Genomic DNA, 24,806 nt, shown 5'->3' with positions numbered 1-24,806 from the left:
CAAGAGAAATGTGGAAAAGCATATTATCTTAGATCTTCCTAGAAATAAAGACTTCTTAGTAATTGTTAAAATGTGAGTAGTGTTGAGAATTCACTGTTAGTCTATTGGTAAGGACTCGAATGCTTTCACTGCCTTGGCCCAGGTTCAGTCCCTCGTCTGGGAACTAAGATCCTGCAAGCCTCTCAGTGTGGCCAAAAAAAAAAAAATGTGATTAGTGTTACTTCTGTAGAAACTTAATGAACTGGTGAAGTAAATTAGAATAATTTGGTTAGCAAATGTCTTAACCCGGTTTTCCCCATTATTACAGAGATTCTTGTTTTGATGACTCAGAAGCAAGTGCCATAGTGTCAGTGGCATTGTTTCTTACATGGTACTGTAGAAACAATGACTGACGTAAGTGTGACACACTGTAGAGATAGATTTTTTGAGTAAATTCTATCATTTTTCTCAAAAGTAGAGCAAATAATATGGAAAACATTTAGGTTTTGAAGATTTTTATAGGCCACTTTCACCATTCATCTGCTAGCTAGTGCTAAGTTAGTGAGCACTCACTGAATCTATAATAGATTCTCAACAGCATGTATTTCAGTGACACTATATATTTAAAAATACATTTATTTTTAATCAGTAACTGTATGGAAAGGGTACAGTAATGTTGGAATCAAGGTAGAATGAATGGGTAGAATTGGTATAGGTAGAGATGAACAAATAGGCTGAACTATTTCAAGTAGACCAACTGAGATTTTATATCATTTGAGAGATTTGAACAAGTGTGTACCAGAAGCCCAAGAAGACAGCCCAGGTCTGGGAATCTGTGAGAGCTGCTAATGGAGACTTAAATTGATGGTTTGAGTCAGTCTAAATAGTATTTTTCTGTGCTGGCTGTATACAGGATTAAGATTACTTGGGAGGCTTAAAAAAAATGCGTATACACACACTTGCATGCAATGCCCAGGTCCCAAAAAGTCATTGTTTTTTTCTAAGACCCCCTAATGATTCTGATATGTAGCCGGGGTTCAGAAAAACTGGGGATCATGAATGTGAGTCAGGAATGCATGACAGAGAGGTTGACTAGGCTCTAGGTTATAGGAGCCTAGAACCTAGTGTGGAGGGATGCAATAGGTTGGATTAGGGAGGAAAGTGATGCAAGTTCAGAGGTTCAACATAGAAATACTGCTTTTGGTTTGCAAGAGAAGCAGAGGGCTAGGCTTTGCAGGAGAGGTGAAAGTTTGGTTTTTACGTTTTTTTTTTTAACTTGTGTAACTTTCTGAACCATTTTGTAAATTAATTACTTCCCAGTTTGTGTTTTTATATTTAATCGTATCTAAAGGAGTTCCAGTATTTAAGAAGTATGTCTTTTCAATAATTCTCTGAGAATATGCATGTAATTTACTTTTAAAGCTATATATTTTCTCAAGGTATGAGTTTTTTCTTAGTTGGTAACATTAAATATGTATAATTTACTTGTTTCAGATTCACAATGACATCCTTTCAAGAAGTTCCATTGCAGACTTCCAACTTTGCCCATGTCATCTTTCAAAATGTGGCCAAGAGTTATCTTCCTAATGCACACTTAGAATGTCATTATACTTTAACTCCATATATCCATCCACATCCAAAAGATTGGGTTGGTATATTCAAGGTAAGATAACTTTCTGCATATTTCTTCCATGTAGGCACTCTTTATTTTCTTCTTAAGATGTTCACAGTTAGTTTATACTTGTCTTAGCTCTACATTAAGGATTATTTTTGTAAACGTCAAATGTAAAACATTATGTAAACTTGAAATATTTAATAGTGCAGGGTAGTGTACAACAAATGTTAGGAACTTCAGTTCTCCAGACTTTCCTCTCTGTGATCAAAAGGTTTGACTTAAAATTCTTTGTGAATTTTTTTTCTCCCATTTTCTCCATTCCTTAAAGTGATCTTTTCCTTTGGGTTGCTATATCATTTACGGTCTTGTCATTTGTAATTAATTTTGTACAGCTCTACAGCTGTGTTATTATCTTTTCTGTTGTCCCACATTGTTAAAATATTCCTCATATTGTCCCATGCTTTAGTAAGAGTATTCTGTTTTACATGACTAGTAAATTCGTTGATAGCAAGAGTCCCAGTTCTAATATTTTGCCATTATGTGTTAAGTTCAGTTGAAAATTACACTGAGATGATCATTACAGTGGTGGAAGTTTTTTGGCAATTTCAAGTCTTCAGAATGTAATGGAAAACCAGAAAATAAGAATGTCCTTTGAGCAAAGTAATGCTGTAAATGTACAGGCAGTAAAACTTACTTTTCTCTTGGGTTATTCTAGATTCTCCCTCAGAAGCCCATTTTTATTTTAGGTATAACTTGTTAAAGCCAAGACCATTAGGTATTGAAATTTTGATTGTGTGGTCTGTATAAGTTAAATTAAAGTAGAAAGAAAGAAAAGTAGCTGCTAGAATTAGGTACATTGAGAGTATCAAGTAGTGAAAGTCTGGCCTAACAGAGTGAGGAGGGCAGAAAAACTGTATGGGACAAAACAAAGTTTTGGCATTTAATGATATTTCAGTACCTTTTTGAATCTCATCCCTTGGCGTTGCTTGATTGGTGAATTATTTATTCTATTTTCTTTAGGCTAGTCAAAATCCAATATGAAGATACATTCATCGTAAGCTTTCAGTATCATTTTTAATTTTATGTAAGAGATGAATAACAAGTTAAAGACACTAAGAATTGGTATTTTCTTGAAGAGTGAGACAGAGAGGAAGAATAGAGCAGGGAAATGAGATTGAGGGAAGAAAAGAGCATTCCTGGCAGGAAAATGGCATAAGCAAAGGCACAGGGGTGAGAATGTTAATGAGAATGAGTTAGTGAAGTGGAGGAAGATGAAGTGTCAGTCTTTCCACAGAAGACCTTCAGTGTTAATCTAAGTAGTTTGCAGACTTTTCCTTATGTGCAGTGTACTCTTGCCTGGAAACTCCCATGGACAGAGGAGCCTGGTAGGCTGCAGTCCATGGGGTTGCTAAGAGTCGAACACGACTGAGCGACTTCACTTTCACTTTTCACTTTCATGCATTGGAGAAGGAAATGGCAACCCACTCCAGTGTTCTTGCCTGGAGAATCCCAGGGACGGGGGAGCCTGGTGGGCTGCCGTGTATGGGGTTGCACAGAGTCGGACACAACTGAAGTGACTTAGCAGCATCAGTAGCAGTGAGAAGTCTGCATATCTCGGCTGATGTGTGATAAATTGTATTTCAAGAAGATAAATCTTTATTTTTTTTTTTCAGACTACTTATTTTTGTCTTCTGGTCCCCCTCCCATTTTTTGTTAATAACCTATTGTTTACGCCAAAAGTTTATGGCTGTCTCATCAGATCCAGCCAAACACAATTGTGTCAGTTTTACTGCCTATTTCCACATTTTTAATATCACTGCTGTAGTTCATGCCCTCCTTATCTCCTTCTAAGATGATCGCAATAGGTTTCCTGTTTTCCCTGCTTTCATTCTTATGCTGCTCCTCCATTTTATCTGTTCTTCAAAATGCTCTATATATAATAGAAAATGAAAATCGTAACATATTTTCCTCTTGTTTAAGTGGCTCTTCGTCCTCTGTGGGATAATGCCAAGACCAAATAACTTAGGGTGCCAAAAAGGGCTCCTTTATAAGACCTGATTTATAGCTTCCTTTTTTTTACGTTGCCTGCTTATTTTTGGCTTTCATATTGCTAATGTATTGTCTCTTGTGCACTCCAAGGATTGTTAACTATTCTTTAAGCAGTAGTACTTACATAAATATATAATAAATAAATTTGAGCAGACTACCCTTTCCATCTTTTTGCCTGGATGATACTTAAAACTCAGTGGGAAGTTTAAGCATGTAGTAAAAATTTCAAACTGTACAGGAAAACTCAGGAAAAAAAAATGATGTTTTAATACTATTACCTAGCAATAAGCGTTGTTAACATATTGGTATATATCTGTAAATAATAATTATACTTTGTCTATAAGAAGTATACACACATGCTGTTAATGCAGTGTGAAATTCATGGAAATGTTTCTAAATATTTACCATTAAACACTGCTTAATACAAACTATTTTTTTTATTTTGTGTCCATTTATTTAATAGGATTCTTGGAATTACGATGTTATGGCATTGAGTGTTTTTAAGTACTTGATATGTACTGCATATTGCTGTCCAGAATGATTTTGATGGATATATTGACAAGGCAGGCAGGGAGAAAGTACCTAGATAGTAACTATAAGGGGAAGGAATGAAGGGAAAGTGTATAGTGTGCTTCAGAAAATGTTAAAGAATTTAATTATCCTGGGACAGGTACCAGTTTTAGAAGATGAATGGGAAAAGTTTATTTGGATCATGTCGATTGTTTTAATATTTAGCTGAGGAATAACTTTTAAGGAGAGAGTTATAGAGTTTAGAAGTGAACTTTAATCTTACAGTGCTGAATAAGATAAATTGGAATTAGAATGGAGGCACAGAAAATGGTTCAGTTCAGTTCAGTTGCTCAGTCGTGTCCGACTCTTAGCGACCCCATGAATCACAGCACGCCAGGCCTCCCTGTCCATCACCAACTCCTGGAGTTTACCCAAACCCATGTCCATCGAGTCGGTGATGCCATCCAGCCATCTCGTCCTCTGTCGTCCCCTTCTCCTCCTGCCCCCAATCCTTCCCAGCATCAGGGTCTTTTCCATTGAGGCAACTCTTCGCGTGAGGTGGCCAAAGTATTGGAGTTTCAGCTTCAACATCAGTCCTTCCAGTGAACACCCAGGACTTCTCTGTCCATGGGATTCTCCAGGCAAGAATACTGGAGTCTGTTGCCATGCCACCCAGGGGGTCTTCCCAACCCAGGGATCAGACCCTAATCTCCCTACCTATTAAGAGTGGTTACCATTATTAATGTTTTAAAAGTTTCCTTTCCGTCCTTTTTTTTTCTTTTAACTAAAGGAAGAATACTTTCAGTCTTTTTTGAATGCATATATTTTGAAAATAGTTGGAATAGTAGTATATGATGTTTTTTATATCCTGAATTTTTCACTTAAAATTGTAGCCACTTTCTTAATAAGTAGCTCTGTAACATTTTATCTCATGGAGGGACATTTATGTTGTTTATGATATTTCTTAGAATCAGCATTGCATCTGCTTGTGTATATCTAGGCATTTTTGCTGTTTTTCCTTTTAAAAAAGAAGAATCGTTACTCTTGTAATGATTTTTGAAAATTACAGTATATACAAAAGAAAGAAAATTAATACCCTTACATAGTGTACCCTCACCTTGTTTGGTGTATGTTTTTCTAGAATTTAAAAATTCATAGGCTCATTTGTAAACTGTTCTTTAGGTTTTGTATTCATCTGTACATAATCAGCAAACTTATTTCAGTGCCTTAGCTACTTCATGTCCTGTATCTGTCTCCATTTACGTCTCCCCCGGAACCAATCCTCCCTCCCTCCCTCCCTCCCCTCTCCCTCCCTCCCTCCCTCCCCTCTCCCTCCCTCCCCTCCTCCTCCCCCTCCCCCTCCCCCCTCCCCCTCCCTCCATTAAGTCTTCTACTTTCAACTTAATGTTAGACAAACCTTCTTTCTCTATAATACTTCCAGAAAGTTGTATTGCAGAAGGAGAGTAATCAATTCCAGTAACATCAGAGAAATCAAATTTTGCAAGTTCAACCAGGAAAACACCAGTTCCAATATCAAGCACTGAAGCATCCAGTGGAATCTTGTGTTTCTGCATCCACCTTATTAGTCGAGTCCTACTCTCTTCTCCAAACCAGATTTCTCCTGTATCTCCGTATTCTTGGAAAGTTTTCAGTTCTCTCTTATAGACAGCATCCCAATGCTCTCGGGTTCCCAGAGCAGATGGGACAAAGCCGTCCCCCCCAGGACTGCCCCCTGGGGACCGCACCATAGCTCCAGCGCCGCTGTCATCGTCCATGCCCTCTACTAGTTTCTTAATTTGTAAGATAAGGGTAGTATTTTTTCTAAAACAATAACTTATTTATTACTGCTGTTCCCTGTGCCACTTCAACAGGTATATATAATTGTGATATTAGCAGTTCTGTGTGTCCGCCATTACAAATACATGGCTCACTAATCGTGTCTTCTAGCCACCTGGTCCAGGTAGAGCCTCTTAGTTAGCAAGATGTTTTTCAAAAAAAGATGTAGCTCTTGAATAGTATTTCTTTCCATACTAACATACGGACCGACATGGGGACAAAGAATGCAAGGTATAACTTGTATCAGGTTTATCTTTTGGGGAATACTTCAGATGGGCTCTTTTTCAGGAGATGTTAGAAGCATTGGGAGATAGGGAATGAGGGACAGAACATCTTAGAGTTAAGATCACTGTCCCTAATAGGTTATGTGTCCTTGGGTATTAATGGTAACATTTCATGGACACTCACGTGCCAGCATTGTGCCAAGTGTCTTTACAGGGCTTACCTCATTTGATACACATACAAGCCTTTGAGATTGTTATCTTCATTTTTTTAATTTATTTTAAGACTGTGCTGGGTCTTCGTTACTGCACAGGTTTTTCTCTAGTTGTGGAGAGCAGGGGCTACTCTGTAGTTGCGGTGCATGGAGTTCTCACTGTTGTGACTTCTCTTGTGGAGCACATGCTTTAGGGTGTCTAGGCTTAAGTAGTTGTGGCTTCCTGGCTCTAGAGCACAGGCTCAATAGTTGTGGCGCACGGGCTTCATTGCTCCAAGGCATGTGGGATCTTCCCTGAACCTGTCTCATGCATTGGCAGGTGGATTCTTTACCATTGAGCCACCAGGGAAGCCTTATTATCTCCATTTTAAAGAGGAGGCAACAAAAATAACTGGTCTGAAATCTTATAACTAGTAAGTGATCTTTTTCAACAGTCTGACCTTACTTTCTGTGCTGTTAATCACTACAGCATACTGTCCTTGCAAAAACTACCTTTTATGGAGTGCCCATCGTGGGTCAGGCACTCTGCCAAGTGCTGCTTTTATGTTTATTATCTAATTTAATCCTTCTAACAATTCTGAGAGAAAAAAACTGAGCCTTAGATCAGGGAAATCACTTACATGATGGTTTCCTTAAGCTTCTTTCAAGTGTTTTTGACCATGACACACAGAAATAAAAATTCTGTGATTTGACCCAGCAGAGTTGCATGCAAATACACACTGAAACAAATTTTCATCAAGCAATACTTAGCCTTCATGCACTCTGATGCTTTATAATTCTAATTAACAAATAAATGTGGGTATGAATTACTAAATTGAATTCCCACTTAACTCTACTGGATTGTGACCTCCAGTTTGAAAATACTCCTTTAGAGGCTGAAGATAGTAATACAAGATTCTTCCATCTTCAGTACTCTGGAATATCTAATCCTAGGTCAATCAGAATTATAGAACATATGTATAACCAAACCCTGTGGATGATGCATAATTTCTTGTGTGTGCACAGTCACATCGGACTCTTTGTTGTGACCCTTTGAACTGTAGCCCACCAGGCTCTGCTGTCCATGGGATTTTTCAGGCAATACTGGAGTCGGTTGACATTTCCTCCTCCAAGGGGATCTTCCTGACCCAGGGATTGAACCTGAGTCTCTTGTGTCTCCTGCATTGAAGGTGGATTCCTTACCCACTGAGCCATCATGGAAGCCATGATATACTGGCAAATGTCTATCTGGTATTTGTTGAAAACACATCTAATATTACCACAGTACAGTTCATCAGGAAAATAACAGATATGTAATGTATATGTTCATGTTGTAAGTTGGAGATATTTTAGAGATTGATGGGATATAGGTGGTTATTTTGTATGTGTGAACACCTTAGGAATAAAGGTAAAAATAAATTTTTACAAAATTTACCATGCCTGTAGGCAAGACTTACTAAAGATGAGAGACTCCGTTCAGTTCAGTCGCTCAGTCGTGTCCGACTCTTTGCGACCCCATGAATCGCAGCACGCCAGGCCTCGCTGTCCATCACCAACTCCCGGAGTCCACCCAAACCCATGTCCATCGAGTCGGTGATGCCATCCAACCATCTCATCCTCTGTCGTCCCCTTCTCCTCCCGCCCCCAATCCTACCCAGCATTAGGGTCTTCTCCAATGAGTCAACTCTTCGCATGAGGTGGCCAAAGTATTGGAGTTTCAGCTTCAACATCAGACCTTCCAATGAACAGCCAGGATTGATCTTTTTTAGGATGGATTGATTGCATCTCCTTGCAGTCCAAGGGACTCTCAAGAGTCTTCTCCAACACCACAGTTCAAAAGCATCAATTCTTTGGCGCTCAGCTTTCTTCACCGTCCAACTCTCACATCCATACACGACCACTGGAAAAACCATAGCCTTGACTAGACGGACTTTTGTTGGCAAAGTAATGTCTCTGCTTTTAAATATGGTATCTAGGTTGGCCATAACCTTCCTTCCAAGGAGTAAGCGTCTTTTAATTTCATGGCTGCAATCACCATCAGCAATGATTTTGGAGCCCAAAAAAATAGTCTGACACTGTTTCCACTGTTTCCCCATCTATTTCCCACGAAGTGATGGGACCAGATGTTCAAGTTGGTTTTAGAAAAGGCAGAGGAACCAGAGATCAAATTGCCAATATCCGATGGATCATCGAAAAAGCAAGAGAGTTCCAGAAAAACATCTATTTCTGCTTTATTGACTATGCCAATGCCTTTGACTGTGTGGATCACAATAAACTGTGGAAAATTCTGAAAGAGATGGGAATACCAGACCATCTGACCTGTCTCTTGAGAAACCTGTATGCAGGTCAGGAAGCAACAGTTAGAACTGGACATGGAACAACAGACTGGTTCCAAATAGGAAAAGGAGTACGTCAAGGCTGTATATGGTCACCCTGCTTATTTAACTTATATGCAGAGTACATCATGAGAAACGCTGGGCTGGAAGAAACACAAGCTGGAATCAAGATTGCCAGGAGAAATATCAATAACCTCAGATATGCAGATGACACCACCCTTATGGCAGAAAGTGAAGAAGAACTAAAGAGCCTCTTGATGAAGGTGAAAGAGGAGAGTGAAAAAGTCGGCTTAAAGCTCAACGTTCAGAAAACTAAGATCATGGCTAAAGATGAGAGACTAGTGAAATTTAATTAGTGGATTTAAGGAAGAAGGAGAAATCTGATTAAAAAAAACACACTTAAATTTGAGGCATAAAATAACTTTTAAAAACTTAACGTTTAGTGAAATCAAAATTTAAATGAAACATAAGTTTTTATATTTTATCATATGTGTACTAAGATTTTCCATGGGAAATTGGATATCAGATTGCATTTTAATACATAGAAGTTCTACTGTTACAGATTTTTATAGCAGTAGGTTATAGCTTAATAAAGAATTATAATAAAAATTTGATGTGCTTGTTAAAATGCCCATGATTTGTCAACATATTAATGCATGCTTTAACTTCAGGATGCAGTAAAAAAACAGTATGCTGTAAGATATCACTCATATTAAGCCACTTACTTTATAATATCTACTTTTTTGTTGTTTTCCTTTAGGTTGGATGGAGTACTGCTCGTGATTATTACACGTTTTTATGGTCCCCTATGCCTGAAAATTATGTAGAAGGATCAACAGTCAATTGTGTGTTAGCATTTCAAGGTAAGAACTGAAAACAGAACTCGATGAAATTAGATGTTTTATTGCCATTAAAAATGTTGTACCCTGTTGTAATTATCTGCTTAAGTGTGTCCAGTGGCTGAAGTTGAATTAAAGTCTGTCTTTATCAAAAGTCATAGAATGTAAATATCTAGTGATGGTCTCATGATACTTTATGTAGACAATTAAACATTGTTTTCCTTATTTCTGCATTGAAGTCTTTTGATCACTTTTTTTCAAATGAGAAAATAATGCTGTTACTGATACTAGATAGACAGATTAAAGGTGAGAAAAATATTCTGTATGAAAATCACAAAGATGATTAATGGGATTTATAGAGTAGAAATTCTGTAGGGAAAGTTGCCTATAAAAATGGATGTGAATAATGCAAAATTCGTTTTATCTTAGCTTGGCATTATATACAGAGTTTAAAAAATACTTTTGAGGAAGATAGACCTAGTATTGTCCCTCCCCCCACATTCCACCTTCACAAAGTGATGGCTAGAGCTCCAGCATCCCTCCTGTGGCCATGAGGTAGAAGGCCAAGACAAGCACATATGTTTGTCTTGACATGCCTGAGCTCCCAAATCAAGGTCAGCTGGCCATTGCCTTCAGATTTCTTGTTATGTAAAAAAAAAAAAAAAATACACCCTGTTGCTTTATTTTTTAAAAACAAAACAACAATTTTATTTAGAAATCTGTAACAATTTGCTGCAGAGTGATTTTTGTATTAAAATTGAACTGACTTCAGATTGTATTAAAGCTCTTCTTAGTCTTATTTATATTGTGGACTGTTTTTGCTCTGGGAAAGCTAATGGACTGTCTCAATATAATATTTTAATACACATAAAGTCACCTATATGGATGTAACAGCTTATTCATTCATTCATCTATTAATATCTTGGTTGCTTCCAAGTTTTGGCAGTTGTGAATAAAGCTGGTATAAACATCCATGCACAGGTTTTTGTGTGGATGTGTAAGTTTTCAGCTTATTTGGATAAATATCAGAGTATGATTGCTGGAATGATAAGAATATATTTTGAAATATATTCTTCCCATTTAGCACTAGTGGTAAAGAACCTGCTTGCCAATGCAGGGGATGTAAAGAGACGTGTGTTCGATCCTGCATTGGCAGGCGGGTTCTTTACCACTAGTGCTACATGGGAAGAGAAGCTTCTCTTTCTGAATTTCCCCTAGAGAAGGACATGGCAACCCACTCCAGTATTCTTGCCTGGAGAATCCCATGCACAGAGGAGCCTGGTTGGCTACAGTCCATAGGGTTGCAAAGAGTTGGACACAACTGAAGCAACTTAGCGTGCATTGGTAAGAAACCATCAAACCATCAAACTTTTTCCAAAGTGGCAATATTTACATTCCCACCAGCAATGAGAGAGAGTTGTGGATTACATCTTTGTCAGCATTAGATGGTGGTAGTGTTTTGGCTTTTGGTGGTTTATGTTTTTAAAAAAACTTAACGAGGTTTATCAGTTGGCAATGTGATCACATATAGCTTGCATACATATTAATAGAAAAAGTTTCCTTATATACTGTGACAGGAAATATATATTCAGAGGATAAAATTTGTTCTTGTAATAAAGACAAAGATTTAGGTCCTCATAGATGTTTTATAGGTTAAGAAATTTACAAATTATATATGTAGTTTATCTTTTAATTCATGGTCTTTTTTTAGATGATCAAATTCAAATGTGTATATTGAAACTGATTGTGTTATGAGATATAAAGTTGTGGCTTTATTTCCGGTAAGTTTTCATGTGATTAATTTTCTTAGAATAAGAAACTTAACAGAATTTGTTATAGTGACTAATGAATTTGCTTATTTATGACAGCAAAAAGTTTAAAAGCACTTTAAAAAAGAGAAATGCATCCAGTTTATTTCTATTTATACTGTAAAAGCATTTTCTTGGGAGCTAATTTACATGTTTTTTAAAATCCATCATAATTTTTACTTTGAAATTCAGAAAGAGAAGCTTCTGCTTGCCTAGGACTCGTTTGTCATATAGTGAACTCAAGATAGAATCATGAAAAACTTGGTTTTGGTTATATAATATTAGAGGTAGGAGGAATTTTAAGCATAATCCAGATAATTTTGCTCGTTTTGTGGAGTAGTGATGAGAATCCTGAAATGCAAAACTCAGAACAGCTAATAAAATATGCATAGGTATAATTGTTTTCCTAAATGAACCCTTATTTATTTACTATAATTTGATTGCTAATGTTACAGGCTATAAAATTTAACTTGGAGTTTGGTTTTTACTTTTTCCTGTTTTCAGTGTTATTGATCTAATGAGATCTCTTTCTAGGTAGCTTTAAATATCAACTCTGAATAACTATATTTTGTATCTTAAATGGTATTGAACCATTTTTAAATTTTTTCTGTACCGGTCTTCATTGTTTCGTGTGGGCTCTCTCTAGTTAGGTAAGCAGGGAGGGGCTGTTCTTTGTTGCAGTGTACAGGCTTCCCATTGCGATGGCTTCCCTTGCTGTGGGAGCACAGACTCTAGGATAGTGGGCTTCAGTGATTGCAGCACGTGGTTCAGTAGTTGTAGCTTGAGGGCTCTAGAGCACGGTAATTGTGGTAATTGTGGCACATGGGCTTAGTTGCTCTGTGGTATGTGGAATCTTCCCAGACTAGGGACTGAACCTATGTCCACTGCACCACCAGAGAAATCCTGAGCTATGTTTTCTAGTGAGGTTTTTTTTTGTGTGATATTAAAAAAAGCAGACCTTGAATATCTAGTCTGTAGAATTTCTAATGCCATGATACCAGAGCTGCTTGCTGCTGTTAAGTCACTTCATTCGTGTTCAACTCTGCGACCCCATAGACGGCAGCCCACCAGGCTTCTCTGTCCCTGGGATTCTCCAGGCAAGAATACTGGAGTGGGTTGCCATTTCCTTCTCATGCATGCTAAGTCGCTTCAGTCATGTCCAAACCAGAGCTGCTTAGTCAAACTGTATTTTTGTTTTCTGTTTAAGCTTTTAAAGTAAATGTAGTGGCCATTTGCAAAGTTACTCAGCCACAGATTAATAAATTTAGTAGAAGGTATTAAGAGGATGGAGTTTTTAAAAACTTCAAAAATTTATTGCTAGATAAATTTATTGTGGTTTGCAGGATGTTAGTTGCCCAACCAGAGGTGGAACCCATGCCCCCTGCATTGGAAGTGCACATCCTAACCACTGGATCCATAGGGAATTCTGTTATTTTTAAAAATAACTTTGTAGTTTGAAATAAGTTTAGAAGTACAGTTGCAAAAATAGTATACAGAATTTTCATCTACCCTTCAGTGAGCTTCCCTTAGTGTTGACATGTTGAATAACCGTTTATTTTTAAAAAAACAGAAATTTAACACTGGTACAACACTATTGACTACAGTAGTACAGACTTTATTCAGATTTCACTAGTATTTCCAGTAGTTTTCCTTTTTTCTGTTCCTGGGTCTAGTCCGTAATCCCACATTGTATTTAGTTGTCATATCATCTTCCTCTTCTCCAGTTTGTGATAGTTCCTCATTCTGTCCTTGTTTTTCATGACTTTTCATTTTTGAAGAGTACTTTTCAGTTTTGTTTTGGTAGAATGTTCCTCATTTTGTGTTTTTCCCATCATTTCTTGTGATTAGATTGAAGCTATACATTTTCAGGAAGATTACCGTGAAAGTGATGTATTCTTTTCAGTGCATTGTACTAGAGATTACTTGATGTCTGAATGTCTGATTTCTAGTAATGTTAGTTTTGATCATTTGATTAAGGTGATGTCTGCTGGATTTCTCTACATTAAAGTAGTTTTCTCTTTGTAATTTAATGAATATTACGGGGAGCAACTTTGAGATAAGCAAATGTTGTTTCGCCTCAAACTTGGGCTCATTAATTTTAGTATCCATCAGTGGGTCTTACCTACAACAGTTACTGTTGTTGTGTTTGTCTGATGATGCCTTTTTATTCTCATTTCTTGTACATTATTTGTTGGAATTATTATGTTAGGAAGAGTTGTCCTCTTCTCCATGGATTCATGGAAATTTTCTTCTGTGGGATAAAGTCTAATGTAATCATTTTTTTTGTTGCTCAAATTGTTTTAGCTTTCTTTGGCTATTGGAAGCTCTATCAGATGGGCTCCCATGGTTTTTGACACCCCCCTCCTCCAGTTCTTTTAAGAACTTCTGTCTTATTTTCAAGAACCACCAGATATTTCAGGCAAATACTATATTTTCTCTCCTCCCCGCCCCCATGGACAAAGATCAGCTATTTCTTAAAGAAGGACGTCAAGTGAAATCGATATCATAATAATAAAGGCTAAAATTTTCAAGATATGAAGTAATAATAGGCATAGTGAATACAGACTTCTGGGTCAGAATCAATATTAAAGATAAGGTGAATAGATTCATCTATGTCTTTCATTTCACTATCATTGAATGCTTTCTTTTTTCAAGTCATTCTGGGAGATTTCAGCATTTTGATATTTATTAATAATCTGCCCTCAGCATTTCTGAGGTTTATATGTATGTGCTCAGCTGTGTCCCGACTCTTTGCAACCTCATGGACGGTAGCCCACCAGGCTCCTCTGTGGGTTGCCATTTCTTCCTCCAGGGATGGATGTTGCCTATAAAGCATATATGTAATGGTAATGCAAAGGATGCTGTAGAGGATTTTTTTTTTTAATTTAATTCAATTTTCATTTATTTGTCTGCACCAGATCTTAGTTGCAAAACACTATATATTTAGTTGTGGCATGTGGGATCCAGTTTCCTGACCAGGGATCTAAGCCAGGTCCTCTACGTTGAGAGCTCGGAGTTCTAGCCATTGGACCACCTGGGGAGTCCTGATTTTTTTTTTTTTTTTTTTTTTTGTCTTTTTTTCCCCCTTTTACATGTAAAAAATACCATGGGAGCTTTGGAGAGGAGGTAAAGATTAATTTTGAGCTGTAATCCAGCAAAATTTAAGAGGGTAGCAGTTGAGCTAAAGAAGAAAGGAACAAATATTGAAAACATTTGTCAGATAGTGGGCTAGATGGTATACATAATCCATGATACTTTGAAGCTTTGAGATAGCTGGCTTCAGATGTCTTTTACAGATAAGAAACTCGGGCTCAGGGAGGTTAAATATATAATAATTAGTGGTAGAGCTGGGATTCCAGAATAAATATGTGTGGTTCCAAAGCTTATTTTTGTTCTGCAGAAGTAGACCTCAACCTCTTTTTGCCCTTACACAATTCACATATGTAGTATATTCCTTCTGTTAATATCTCTCCTTTGCATTTAATGTCATTTGAGGGAACATTTCTTTAATTGATATATTCCTACCCCTAGTCCTCCTAGGTTTTTATGCTTACTCTTTCATTGCTTCTCCTCCAGCCTCTTTCTCATTGAAAACTACATACTTGACTCTCCCAGATGAATTGGTTTTATCCAAGTGAAAATACAAGGAAAGAATATTCTGTAAGTGTAATCTTAGACCTGAGAAAAATATGGGCATATTTAGGGAAGAAGGAAGAGTCTAGTTTTGATAGACGATTTATGAAGGAGGAAAGAGAGTGTCTAGAAGCAAGTTCAGTAATAAGAGGAGATGGCAAGATTTGTTAAATACAAATAATTTTATAACAATAAATAATAAATTTTTTGTTTATGCTCCTTTTAGGATATTACCTTCCAAATGATGATGGAGAGTTTTATCAGTTCTGTTATGTTACCCATAAGGGCGAAATTCGTGGAGCAAGTACACCTTTTCAGTTTCGAGCTGCTTCTCCAGTTGAAGAGCTGCTCACTATGGAAGATGAAGGAAATTCTGATATGTTGGTGGTGACCACAAAAGCTGGCCTTCTTGAGGTAGGTACCAACAGTGATTAATATTTTGGAGTCATTGCACCAAAGAAAATTACTATGTAGAGGTATAAAAAATGCCATATGTCTTAATTTTTAGTGCTTATTGAAAAGGGAAAACTAGAACATCATTCATATTTTAAGATATTGCTCAATGTCTTTACCCTAAACCTAGCAAATTAGAATGTTATTTTTGAGTTTCTGTGAAAAAATAATTAGTTCAGTATACATTTTTGATTAATTTACATTCCTATTTAGTCTACAGCAAGTCATTACTTATTCTGTATACTCACATGGATTTTTATATGTAAATCTCTTTTATGTCTTTGATTTTATTTACCTTCAAAAACAAACTGAAGAAAAAAGACGAGATTATAGATACTGTACAGTTGAATTAAGAAAGTTAGAAGGAACCTATAACTTTTATTGTGAATTTTTTCATATATTCCCTTCCTCCTTCCAGAAATTCCTCTCTTATCTTAAATAAAGAAATGTAACTTTTATAGGGTGACTAAAACATTTTGTGGTGATGACTGCCTGATGATCAAGGTTTTTAGCCTGGTATTTGAACGCTAGTCAAAGATGCTGAAATAGGCCTAGCTCTTACAAAGAATGCAGTGTTTATATTGGAGTTTTTTGAATACTTGTTAGACCACCCTGATTTCAGAAGACCTCCAACAGAAAAGCAACAGGCATTTTGGCCTCTACCTCTCTTTTGTGCTCCCAAGTAAATTGGGACATTGCACAGTTTAGTTCTCTTTTTCCTACTCTTAAAATGTACTTTGTACTTTATAGAGAAAATTTAAATTTCTGTCTCTTAGGTAAATGTTTCTGAGATAAAGTATTTATAGTCTGAACAATTTTTTGACAATCTTTTAAATTGCTACATTCATGAAAATCTTTAGAGAGTTTACTAAAAATGCACCAAATTAGTACAAGTGTGAGACATTATTTAGGGCACTGTTGGCATTACAAATGATTGAGTAACAGTTCTTCAGTTTGTGAACCTTGATGGGATCTTAGGTATTTAAAAAATAGATATTTTGGGAGTAGTGTGGGTTATTTTAAGTATGGACTACCCATTGTGTGTGAGAAAATTATTGTTAAGTTTCTTAGCTATAATAATTTTAGTGGCTAAATACGAGACTGTACTTATTAGGTGATAGCTTGCCTTGTGCACTTAGGAGTGAAGTGTCTGCATTTATGTTTCAAATGCTTTAGCAAAAAAAAATTACATAAACTTACATATCTATGTATTTATAAAATAAACATGGCAAAATAATAATTATGATGGGTGAACGGAGGTTCATTGTAAAATATTAACCATTTTGTATGCTTGAAAGATACCAGAATACAAAGTTGGGGGCAGGAATTGGACTTCTATACAATTTTATCTAATTTTAGTTAAAAATTTCTGTTTTTTCTGATTAAGATTCAGTGAACTTGTTAGAAAGTGTATGTCAATTAAATGAATCACTGGGAAATACTAGTTCTTTTATGATGTTTCTGTCATACTGGGTCAAGGTGAATCTTTAAGCTGCCAAAAAGTTTAGAGTCAAAAATAATTTTTTTAAAAAAATAGGTAGAATAAATAGAAATTCAGTGAATACATAAACTTTTCTCTTTTGAGGGCATTTACTCTAGTCATTTTCATTTAGTCTGATGGAAGAGATGGGGCATTTAAAAATTTTCCAGCTCTTTAACTTGCGTAAGAGCCATTTTAGTATTTAAATAATTAGTTTGTTTCCATGACCCTGGAAAATTGATTTGGAGTGTACTGGGGGAAAACTTTTTTATTTAGCTAAATGTATAATGCCTCTGTTGTGAGTCTCCATTCGTCTTCCCTTGTTAGAATCAGACTACTTGCTGAAAGAAAAATATTGACCATATTATTTATTTTCTATTTTAGGTCCCTTAATTTGGTAATTTTTAGAATACTGAAGTTCCTGAACTAAGTTAACTATTAGGGTTCATGTAAGAGTCAGTTATATTGTTAAAGTCTGCATTTTTTCCTAAAATTTGCATTTACTTACAAAGTTTGTTTTAATTTACCTAAATAGAGGCTGTTTTGTACATACAGAAACCTATTTCTTAGTATCTTATTTAAATTTATTATTAATTGGAGGATGATTGCTTTATATTGTGTTGGCTTCCACATATATCAGCATGAATCAGTCATAGGTATACATTTGTTGCCATCTCCCACCCCTAAGACCGTATTTAAAGAACCCAAACTTCATAGTAATCCCATAGGTGAAGGCCTTAATGTAACACACAAGGAAGTTCTTAATAAATTCAAAGATTTCCATTCAAGAAGAGGTACATATTTTTCTCATTGATCATTACCCAAGATAAGAAAAGTCCAGAATTGCCACTTTTCATAGATTTCCATTCAAGAAGAGGTACATATTTTTCTCCTTGATTTTTACCCCAAATAAGAAAAGCCCAGAATTGTCACTCATGAAACTAAATATGCCTTATTTTTAGTACTGATGTGAAAAGTGATTAGCAGGCAACTTCATAATAAAATTCATTACTTCTGTACCTGCCTTCTTGTAATGTTTTCTTCTTTGCCCAATCAAAAATGGTTTACATTTATGATTCGTGACTTTTCTTTTTTTTTAATTTTAATTGGAGGCTGATTACAGTATTGTAGTGGTTTTTGCCATACATTGACAGATTCATGAACTTTTAACTGAAGACAAAGGGGTTTGATTCATATGAAGAAGACAGTATGTAAAAAAGTTCTTTCTACAAATTTCTTCATTATTTTTTTGAAATGGAAAACTGAATTTGTAATATATTGTAGGATTATAAACAATTTGAGTTTTCTGTTTTATAGTTGAAAATTGAGAAAACAATGAAAGAAAAAGAAGAACTGTTAAAGTTAATTGCTGTTCTGGAAAAGGAAACAGCACAACTTCGAGAACAAGTTGGAAGAATGGAAAGAGAACTTAACCATGAGAAAGAAAGATGTGATCAGTTGGAAGCAGAACAAAAGGTTAGTTGTGTCCTATGTAACTGATTGGAGTTATATTGTCTGAAATCCACTTTTTTCAGGAACTGAACCAATTAAAATGAGTGAAGATCCCATGTTGAAAAATGCATTTGGATAGATATTTGTACAGGGATAGGTCAAATCCTGTCAACCTTCTGCCACAGCCTCTTTTATGTTGTGAATGGTTAAAATACTTTTGATATTTTTGGTATCAGGCTTGTGACATAGTCCCTGACAGCTATTTCTAGATGCTTTACATCTAATTGTAGAATACGTGATTGATGGTGGGGAGATGGCTTAGAAATACAATTAGGAATGATAAACACTGAATAAAGGGAAGAGTAGAATAAAGTAGTTAAAATTACTTTTTAAAAATCAGAATTCAGTGAAATAAGATGTAATATTATAATTTTGAAATCATTGATGACATCATTGATGTGAGAAATGCAATAAATTATCCTAAAAACCACCTAATTAAAAAAAATTGGCACAGAGTCTTAAGCTAAGAAAAAAAGTTTAAGTGTAGAACAGTGTAATTTAGAGATACAAATGGATCTAACACAATAGTCAAAAACACTGGAAAAAGTAATCACCTAGTAATTGACTTGTGTATTTAATATTTTCTTGAGAAGATTTATTGACAAACTTGCACAGATTGTGGTTATATATATATAACAATCTCACATTGTTACTAGTTGGAAATGCTTATGCTCATCGACAGGATTGACCTGTTGTTCCCTAAGGATGGAGTCTATTCCACTCTTTTTTTTAATTTAATTTTTATTGTAGTGTAGTTGATTCACGATGTTGTGTTAGTTTCAGGTATATAGCAAAGTCAGTTGGTTACACATGTATCTACTTTTTCTTTTTTAGATTCTTTTCCCATGTAGTCCATTACATGGATATAGTAATGTATATGTCAGTCTTAACATCTCGATTTATCCCCCTCCCCCAATTATTCTTTTGTGCAGCAAGACCTAGAACAGTTGCTTAATAATTGTTAATTGAGCCATTTTATACTCTAGTGGAGTGATTGTATATTGTACACTTGAGCAGAGGTGATATACAGATAGGGCTCAAACAAAAAAGATTTACCTTATTCTGTTTGAGGATTGCTTGAGTTAGAGGGTAAACATAATATCAAGCAATGTGTACAGTTGTTTATTTCCTTATGGGTTAGTAGCTTAGTTGTGTCCGACTCTTTGCGACCCCATGGACTATAACCCACCAGGTTCCTCTGCCCATGGGATTCTCCAGGCAAGAATATTGGAGTGGGTTGCCATGTCCTTCTCCTTGTCTCCTTACAAACATCTGTAAAGTCTTTTGTCCTTATTACTATTAGCCTTTTTAGTTTAAAATACACAGTTTTATTCCTGGGGAATACTTGCAGTCCTGCAGTAGGAGTATCCTACGGTAGGGGTAGATACTCTATTTGGTTAAAGAACCATTTTTTGGGGGTGGGGGTGGGGAGGAGGGTGGTGTAACATGTGGAATCTTAGTTCCCTGACCGGTGATTGAATCCTTGCTTCTCTCAGTGGAAGCTCGGCGGAGTCTTTTAACCACTGGACCTCCAGGGAATTCTAAGGAACCACTTTTTAAATTTGAACTTTTTAAGCAGGTATACCCAAGTATTATAAATGTTATAATAAAATCTCATTATATGTGCCTAGCTTGACTATTAGGACATCCAGGTAAATTTTTAATCCAATTGTTGTAACTCTCTTGCTGTCCTTTGTATAGTTCTAACCCTTTCCTTTCTATTCTTCACACATTTCTCTTGCTGTTACCTGAATTTGGCAGTTTTCCAAAATGGCCCATTACAACCTGCACTTAGCCTATGAGATCAAGAATACCCTGAAGTATGGCCTTTGATGTTAGGCTCTGTTCACCTTGAAATCCAAAGGGAAGAATGGATGATTCAGAGAGTAGGAATGGCTGAAAGAGATGCCTTCAGTTGTGTGAAATTACTCACGTACATCAGACCATTTCTCTGGTTCAGTTGAGTATTACCTGAAATTTAAACAGTCTTAGGTTCTATCTGCTGTCCAGGTGACGGGGTTAAGCACTATAGATAAGACTAAAGATTATTCTGACAGACTTGGTTTGAGAAAGTGGTAGACTGAGGTCAGGGGATTAATGAAGCAAAATTTGTAGGAGATTGTGGCTAAGGTACCCAGAAGAAATCTTTGGAAGTTTATGGCAACTCATAAATCTTGGTGACAGTCACTAATCATGAAGGGGATTTCTTCCTTGCTGCTATTCTTCCATTGGAATATACAATCTGGGAAGATAAGGTATGTGGAAGTGATTTTTCTTTTCAAGTTATTCTATAGAAAATGGTGACAAAAAGACTTAGAATGATATTTGTTGCATAATATATTCTCACTAACTTCAGCTAATATTGTTGTATTAATTTTCATAATCAGTTCAGTTCAGTCGCTCAGTCGTGTCCGACTCTTTGCAACCCCATGAATCGCAGCACGCCAGGCCTCTCTGTCCATCACCAACTCCCTGAGTCTACTCAAACCCATGTCCATCGAGTCTGTGATGCCATCCAACCATCTCATCCTCTGTTGTCCCCTTCTCCTGCCCCCAGTTCTACCCAGCATTGGGGTCTTTTCCAACGAGTCAACTCTTCGCATGAGGTGGCCAAAGTATTGGAGTTTCAGCTTCAACATCAGTCCTTCCAACGAACACCCAGGCCTGATCTCCTTTAGGATGGACTGGTTGGATCTCCTTGCAGTCCAAGGGACTCTCAAGAGTCTTCTCCAACACCACAGTTCAAAAGCATCAATTCTTTGGCACTCAGCTTTCTTCACCGTCCAACTCTCACATCCATACATGACCAATGGAAAAACCATAGCCTTGACTAGACAGACTTTTGTTGGCAAAGTAATGTCTCTGCTTTTAAATATGCTATCTAGGTTGGCCATAATCTTCCTTCCAAGGAGTAAGCATCTTTTAATTTCATGGCTGCAGTCACCATCAGCAGTGATTTTGGAGCCCAAAAGAATAAAGTCTGACACTGTTTCCACTGTTTCCCCATCTATTTCCCATGAAGTGATGGGACCAGATGCCATGATCTTAGTTTTCTGAACGTTGAGCTTTAAGCCAACTTTTTCACTCTCCTCTTTCACTTTCATCGAGAGGCTCTTTAGTTCTTCACTTTCTGCCATAAGGGTGGTGTCATCTGCATATCTGAGGTTATTGATATTTCTCCCAGCAATCTTGATTCCAGCTTGTGTTTCTTCCAGCCCAGCGTTTCTCATGATGTACTCTGCATAGAAGTTGAATAAGCAGGGTGACAATATACAGCCTTGATGTACTCCTTCTCCTATTTGGAACCAGTGTGTTGTTCCATGTCCAGTTCTAACTGTTGCTTCCTGGCCTGCATACAGGTTTCTCAAGAGACAGGTCAGATGATCTGGTATTCCCATCTCTTTCAGAATTTTGCATAGTTTATTGTGATCCACACAGTCCAAGGCTTTGGCATAGTCAGTAAAGCAGAAATAGATGTTTTTCTGGAACTCTCTTCCTTTTTCGATGATCCAGCGGATGTTGGCAATTTGATCACTGGTTCCTCTGCCTTTTCTAAAACCAGCTTGAACATCTGGAAGTTCACGGTACATGTATTGCTGAAGCCTGACTTGGAGAATTTTGAGCATTACTTTACTAGCATGTGAGATGAGTGCAATTGTGCGGTAGTTTGAGCATTCTTTGGCATTGCCTTTCTTTGGGATTGGAATGAAAACTGACCTTTTCCAGTCCTGTGGCCACTGCTGAGTTTTCCAGATTTGCTGGCATATTGAGTGCAGTGATTTCAGAGCCCATGAAAATAAAGACAGTTACTGTTTCCGTTTTCTCCATCTATTTGCCATGAAGGGATGGGACCAGATGCCAGGATCTTAGTTTGTTGAATGTTGAGTTTTAAGCCAGCTTTTTCATTCTCCTCTTTCACCTTCATCAAGAGGCTTTTAGTTCCTCTTCATTTCTGCCGTAAGGGTGTTGTCATGTTTAACTGAGGTTATTGATACTTCTCCTGGCAATCTTGATTCCAGCTTGTGCTTCATTGAGCCCAGCATTTCTCATGATGTACTCTGCATCTGAATTAAATAAGCAGGGTCACAATATGTACAGCCTTGATGTACTCTTTTCCCAATTTTGAACGAGTCAGTTGTTCCATGTCCTGTTCTACTGTTGCTTCTTAACCTGCATACAGGTTTCTCAGGAGGCAGGTAAGGTGGTCTGGTATTCCCATCTCTTTAAGAATTTTCCATAGTTGTGATCCTCAGTCTAAGGCTTTAGTGTAAATGAAGCAGAAGTAGATGTTTTTCTAAAATTCTCTTGCTTTTTCGATGATCCAATGGATGTTGGCAATTTGATCTCTGATTTGTCTGTCTTTTCTGAAATCCAGCTTTGTACATCTTGTACAGGTAGAATTTTTAAACTTTTTATGCATTTATATTTAGTCTTTATTTTTATACTGAAGTATAGTTGATTTTCAGTGTTGTGTTAACTTCAGGCGTATAGCAAACTGTGATTCAGTTACACATACACATATATCCATTCTTTTCAGATTCTTTTCCCATATAAATTATTACAGAATATTGAGTAGAGTTCCCTCTGCTATATTGTAGGTCCTTATTGATTATCTGTTTTATAAATAGTAGTGTGTATATGTTAATCCCAACCTAATTTATCTCTCCTCCCACCATTTACCCTTTGGTAACCTTGAATTTGTTTTTGAAGTCTGAATCTGTTTCTGTTTTGTATGTTAATTTGTGTCATTTTTTTTATTCCACATATAAATTGTATTTCCTCTGTCTACTTACTTAGTATGATAATCTCTAAGTCCATCTGTGTTGCTGCAAATGGCATTATTTCATTTTTTTTATGGCTACTGTTCCATTGTATGTATGTCACATCTTTTTTATCCACCCTCCGTTGATGGACATTAGTTGGCTTCCATGTTTTGACTATTGTAAATAATGCTGCAGTGAACATTTGGGTGCAGTGTATCTTTGATATATAGTTCTCTCTGGATATATATGCCCAGGAATGTGATTAGTGGATCATATGATAGTTCTATTTTAATTTTTTTTAAGGAACCCTCATACTGTTTCTTCAGTCGAATCTGGTATTCTAGTTGATTTCAAAAAAGAGTGTTTGAGAAAAGCCATATTGTATCACGAGTCAGATTTATTTTAAGCTTCTTCTAGCAATTTCCAGAAATGACATGATCCTTTTGCCAGTGACTTGCCATTAGAATATTCAGGTACTAATTTACTAAAATTTACTGTTGTATATATTTGAATCCAGAAAATGATACTTTTTTCTAGATAATTGTCAGTGATAGTGTGAAGACACAGTATCTTCACATGTATTTATTTGTAGTCAGAGTTAATTTTGTCTTTTTTTAACACGGGAATAAATATGTTGTTACTTAAGATGTCTTTAGTGGGTATTTAGCCACAGAATCACATAAGTGAATAACAGTTTCACAGTCTTTTTGTCTGGTTGTTCATAATTGAGAATTGAGGGGAATTGGTAACAGTGGGTCATGGTGATGTGATCCTTCAAATTTAGAAGGAGAAGTCTGCTGCATAAATCTGATATGCTCAAATCTCTTAATCTCCTTTTGCCTCCTTTGTAGTTACTATTCTTATCTTGGTGCACAGTGCAGCTGACTGACTCTTCTCTTTAAGTTTTCTCTGTTTAAATATTAGGTTTATTGTGCTCTTTTGACATAATTTGCAAATGCTGACCAAAGGAATATTTATTTCAAATTTCAAGTGGTTTTTGAAGACTGTGTTGCAGATTTTACTCTTTTAAAAATATTTTGTATATGCATTTCTATGTAGTTTTTTTAAAGAAAGCATGGTTCTTAGTTATTTGTATGTACACTAAGGGCTTTGATGTCATTTTCATGCTAAGGAAGACTTAGACACATTGAAAATGCTTATCCTTCATTCAGATATGAATGCTACATGCTTGCAGAATAATAATCCCCACTTTGGTATTTTATGCCTTTTATAGTGCGCTTGGAAGCTAAGAAGCTCTTAAGTGTTTTTAAAGGTACCACAAAAAGGTTCTGAGACTCTCTCAAGTTACAAGTAGAATTGATTTGTGATTCACTGTAGAGTTAACTAGGGCCTCCCTTGTGACTCAGCTGGTAAAGAATCCACCTGCAATGCGGGAGACCTGGGTTCAATCCCTGGGTTGGAAAGATCCCCTGGAGAAGGGAAAGGCTACCCACTCTAGTATTCTGGTCTAGAGAATTCCATGGACTGTATAGTCCATGGGGTCGCAAAGAGTCAGACACAATTGAGTGACTTCCACTTTCTATAGAGTTAACTGACTCATAGATAAAGCAGTTTGTG

At 36.5% G+C, this 24,806-nt stretch overlaps 1 protein-coding gene across 18 annotated transcripts in view; it reads left to right on the top strand.

The window, feature by feature from the left end:
* Nucleotides 1–24,806, top strand: part of TAX1BP1 (Tax1 binding protein 1) — an 85,100-nt gene that overhangs the window by 5,489 nt on the left and 54,805 nt on the right. For all 18 annotated transcript variants that reach the window (XM_081534944.1, XM_081534941.1, XM_081534945.1 and 15 more), the window contains exons 2-5: nt 1,474–1,642; nt 9,501–9,603; nt 15,247–15,434; nt 18,271–18,429. In XM_081534944.1, the coding sequence (XP_081391070.1) occupies nt 1,481–1,642; nt 9,501–9,603; nt 15,247–15,434; nt 18,271–18,429 (612 nt within the window). In that variant the 5' untranslated portion in view covers nt 1,474–1,480. The remainder of the gene's footprint in view (nt 1–1,473; nt 1,643–9,500; nt 9,604–15,246; nt 15,435–18,270; nt 18,430–24,806) is intronic.

The sequence above is a fragment of the Giraffa tippelskirchi genome, chromosome 10, assembly GCF_054371585.1.
Source record: "Giraffa tippelskirchi isolate mGirTip1 chromosome 10, T2T-mGirTip1v1.2.pri, whole genome shotgun sequence".
NCBI classification, from domain to species: Eukaryota; Metazoa; Chordata; class Mammalia; order Artiodactyla; family Giraffidae; genus Giraffa; species Giraffa tippelskirchi.
This window is presented reverse-complemented; position numbering and strand designations above follow the sequence as displayed.